This window comes from Anoplopoma fimbria, unplaced genomic scaffold (assembly GCF_027596085.1).
Source record: "Anoplopoma fimbria isolate UVic2021 breed Golden Eagle Sablefish unplaced genomic scaffold, Afim_UVic_2022 Un_contig_10238_pilon_pilon, whole genome shotgun sequence".
NCBI classification, from domain to species: domain Eukaryota; kingdom Metazoa; phylum Chordata; class Actinopteri; order Perciformes; family Anoplopomatidae; genus Anoplopoma; species Anoplopoma fimbria.
The window spans coordinates 4735-9565 of record NW_026547697.1 but is presented as its reverse complement, the minus strand read 5'-3'; the positions used below and the strand labels follow the sequence as shown (position 1 = coordinate 9565).

At 33.1% G+C, this 4831-nt stretch overlaps 1 protein-coding gene across 1 annotated transcript; it reads right to left on the bottom strand.

The window, feature by feature from the left end:
• Positions 1-2657: 2657 nt before the first annotated feature.
• LOC129114353 (histone H1-like) lies at positions 2658-3404 on the bottom strand. Its single transcript, XM_054626638.1, has one exon. It carries the CDS (start codon positions 3375-3377, stop codon positions 2736-2738), a length of 642 nt encoding a protein of 213 aa, XP_054482613.1. The 5' UTR covers positions 3378-3404; the 3' UTR covers positions 2658-2735.
• Positions 3405-4831: the final 1427 nt, after the last annotated feature.

The following is a 4831-nucleotide window of genomic DNA, read 5'->3' as shown; positions in this document are numbered from 1 at the left end:
GCTACACTTTTAATGGGGTTTTAAGATATATTTCTTATAATAATATGGTACTGCTACACTTTTAAGGGTTTTAAGATGTAATTCTTATAATAATATGGTCCTGCTATTCAAATGGGGTTTTAAGATGTGATTCCTTGCTACACTTTTAATGGGGTTATAAGATGTAATTCTTATAATAATATGGTCCTGCTACACTTTTAATGGGGTTTTAAAGATGTAATTCTTATAATAATATGGTCCTGCTTCTTCACTTTTAATAAGATGTGATTCTTATAATAATATGGTCCTGCTACACTTTAAATGGGGTTTTTAAGATGTAATTCTTATAATAATGGTCCTGCTACACTTTTAATGGGGTTTTAAGATGTATTTATTATGATAATATGGTACTGCTACACTTTTAATGGGGTTTTAAGATGTATTTCTTATAATAATATGGTACTGCTACACTTTTAATGGGGTTTTAAGATGTAATTCTTATAATATGGTTCTGCTACACTTTTAATGGGGTTTTAAGATGTAATTCTTATAATAATATGGTCCTGCTAAACTTTAAATGGGGTTTTAGATTGTAATTCTTATAATAATATGGTCCTGCTACACTTTTAATGGGGTTTTAGATGTGATTCTTATAATAATATGGTACTGCTACACTTTTAATGGGGTTTTAAGATGTAATTGCACAATAATATGGTCCTGCTACACTTTCAATGGGTTGTTAAGATGTAATTCTTATAACTAATATGGTCCTGCTACACTTTTAATGGGGTTTTAAGATGTAATTATTATAATAATATGGTCCTGCTACACTTTTAATGGGGTTTTAAGATGTGATTCTTATAATAATATGACTGCTACACTTTTAATGGGGTTTTAAATAATATGGTACTGCTACACTTTTAATGGGGTTTTAAGATGTAATTCTTATAATAATATGGTCCTGCTACACTTTTAATGGGTTTTAAGATGTATTCTTATAATAATATGGTCCTGCTACACTTTTAATGGGGTTTTAAGATTTAATTATTATAATAATATGGTACTGCTACACTTTAAATGGGGTTTTAAGATGTAATTCTTATAATAATATGGTACTGCTACACTTTTAATGGGGTTTTAAGATGTAATTCTTATAATATGGTACTGCTACACTTTAAATGGGTTTAAGATGCTACACTTTAAATGGGGTTTTAAGATATAATATAATAATATGGTAATGCTACACTTTTAATGGGGTTTTAAGATGTAATTCTTATAATAATATGGTACTGCTACACTTTTAATGAGTTTTAAGATGTAATTCTTATAATAATATGGTCCTGCTAAACTTTTAATGGGGTTTTAAGATGTAATTCTTATAATAATATGGTACTGCTACACTTTTAATGAGTTTTAAGATGTAATTCTTATAATAATATGGTCCTGCTACACTTTTAATGGGGTTTTAAGATGTAATTCTTATAATAATATGGTACTGCTACACTTTTAATGGGGTTTTAAGATGTAATTCTTATAATAATATGGTACTGCTACACTTTTAATGGGGTTTAAGATGTAATTCTTATAATAATATGGTCCTGCTACACTTTTAATGGGGTTTTAAAATGTAATTCTTATAATAATATGGTACTGCTACACTTTTAATGGGGTTTTAAGATGTAATTCTTATAATAATATGGTACTGCTACACTTTTAATGGGGTTTTAAGATGTAATTCTTATAATAATATGGTCCTGCTACACTTTTAATGGGGTTTTAAGATGTAATTCTTATAATAATATGGTCCTGCTACACTTTTAATGGGGTTTTAAGATGTAATTCTTATAATAATATGGTCCTGCTACACTTTTAATGGGGTTTTAAGATGTAATTATTATAATAATATGGTCCTGCTACACTTTTAATGGGGTTTTAAGATGTAATTCTTATAATAATATGGTCCTGCTACACTTTTAATGGGGTTTTAAGATGTAATTCTTATAATAATATGGTCCTGCTACACTTTTAATGGGGTTTTAAAATGTAATTCTTATAATAATATGGTACTGCTACACTTTTAATGGGGTTTTAAGATGTAATTCTTATAATAATATGGTCCTGCTACACTTTTAATGGGGTTTTAAGATGTAATTCTTATAATAATATGGTCCTGCTACACTTTTAATGGGGTTTTAAGATGTAATTCTTATAATAATATGGTCCTGCTACACTTTTAATGGGGTTTTAAGATGTATTTATTATAATAATAAACTGCTTTTTAAACTGTATATCTTTAGTTTAATGACATGCATCACATATAAAATATATTAGAGGCATTTATAAGCCAGGTAAGGTGGTTTGTATTGGGATAATCCATTTATATTCAGTTTATTTATAATCATTTTTGAGAAATTAATATCTAATATGTATAATTTTACCTGAACATACGACATATTTTAAGCACACCTTAACTTATAATCACTTACTGTCAGTTCTCATTATACATAATTTACTATATTCATATTGTTCATTTAGATTTATTATTCACCATTTTTATTTCTGTACATTTGTGTCATATATATATTATATATATATATATATATATATATAGACTTAGTATGGATGTTAATGTTGTTTTATTTGCTGATAACACTTAATAATAATAATAATAATAATTCAGAATAGTGCTCTTTAAGTAGATTTGGTGGCTCTTAAAAGAGCCTTTTTTTGTAATTTCCAACCAACTTTTAACAAGTTTACTTCTTCGCTGGTTTCTTGGCTGCTGCCTTCTTGGCTGGTTTCTTGGCCGCGGCCTTCTTGGCTGGTTTGGCAGCTTTGGGTTTAACAACCTTCTTCGCTGCTTTCTTTGGCGTCTCTGCCTTCTTGACCGGCTTCTTCTTCGGGCTCTTTGTGAGCTTCTTCACCGATGTGTTCTTGGCTGTAGCGGGTTTCTTGGCCTTCTTGGGTGTCGTCTTGGCTTTTGGCTTCTTGGCGACGGCAGCGGCCTTCTTGGCGGCGGGCTTCTTCACTGCGGGCTTCTTCACTGCGGGCTTAGCGACGGTCTTCTTCACCGCCTTCTTGGGCTTCTCGTCGGGCTTGGCCGCCTTGAAGGAGCCGGTGGCCCCGCTCCCCTTGAGCTGAACGAGGGCTCCTCCCGCCAGCAGCTTCTTGACGGCGCGTTTGACGTGGGCGCTGTTCTGCTTCACGTCGTAGCCCTCAGCGGCCATGTACTTCTTCACGGCCACGTAGGAGATCCCGCTACGGCCCTTTGAGGCGGCCACCGCCTTCAGGATGAGCTCACCGGCGCCGGGTCCGGTCTTCTTGCTCGGCTTGGATACCTTCTTCTTCGGGGTCTTAACCGGGGCGACCGGTGCTGCGACTGGAGCGAGTTCTGCCATTGTGCTGTATCGATTCTTCTCTGCGAGTCTGTTATGACTGATAGAAAACTCCGAGCGGAGAAAGGCACTTAAACACACCATGAGAACCGTGGAGACTCAACCCAGTCTGCCTCTCACCAGTGCAGCAGGAAAACTGTGTCACTTGTGTTTTCTCTTCACATATAAATGTATAAAATACACATCTAGAGGAGCAACTAAAGTAAAACAATGACTCCAACTCAAAGCGAAGGAGTTAATCTTCATATGTCAGTCAAATAAACTTCAATACTTTATTCATTTTGTTTGTAATGTGCTCAAACGTCTCCCATCTCCTGCTGTGTGACACGCTGCTGAGTGTCTTTTCCTTGTGATTTCTCTCCTAAATGCTTATAAAATACTTTAAAATGCCACTCAAACGAGTTTCACAGTAAGAAGAGATGGTTGTTCAGAGATTAAACCTAAAAATACTTTACATTTGTAAATATTCTTTTAAATAAAAAGAGGTGAATCAGTTGTCTTCAAACACACTCCTATGGGGCTAGGCTGCTGGCTGAGTAATACACTTCTACACTTCCTGTTGTCTTTATTAAGCAAATGTCCTTTTAAATTCATGAAACAACCGTATTTATATATTTATTACTATCTGAAATGTGTAAGATAGATGGATCACACTGTAATGACACAACGGCTCTTAGTTACAGCCTCAGGTGACAGATGAGTTCACCAGACATCACAGGAAATCATATCAAATAAAGGAAAAAGGGTCCAATAAGTACAGAAGCCCATTGATATCACTGACTGATGATTATACAATGAATGCAGTAAAAGCAAATATTTATTATATAAAATGAGTAAAGAAAATCATAGTAAAGCACATTTGTTGCACTTTAAATGCTCTCAGTTGCAAGTTTGTGAGCTAAACAAAGCTAAAACTATTGTGATCCTATTTCAAAATTCTGAAGTTTTTCATATAAATCCGTTGGAAATAATATTTTAAATAATAACACTACACACATCAACACCTTTCTTACTTTTCTCACTTCAACAGTTTTTAAGACCAAATGATGATTCAAACACTGATAAATATTTAATACAAGGTAGATACAATACTACATTGCATATGTTTTGTGAACTACTATGTACTTTTGTGCCATTACATTCATTGTTACATGTTCATGAATTCTTGAGTTTTTAAGGCATTAAGGAAATATAATTTACTCAGTTGTGGAATTAAAGCAGGTTCTGGTGTCATACAATGTCTAAAATATAAGACTGTAATCACTCCTAAACTATATCAAAATTAGAATTAATATTATTTATAGCCATGATACTGACAACAGTGGCTGTTACTTAGTTATTTTCTATTGCACATCTATTATTTTTTCTCCATCTTTTGAATCTCCCTCATGCATAAAATTCAGTTTTCCTTTTTATTTTTTCCATTGGTGCTAGTTTATTAAATTTTCTTTTATCTT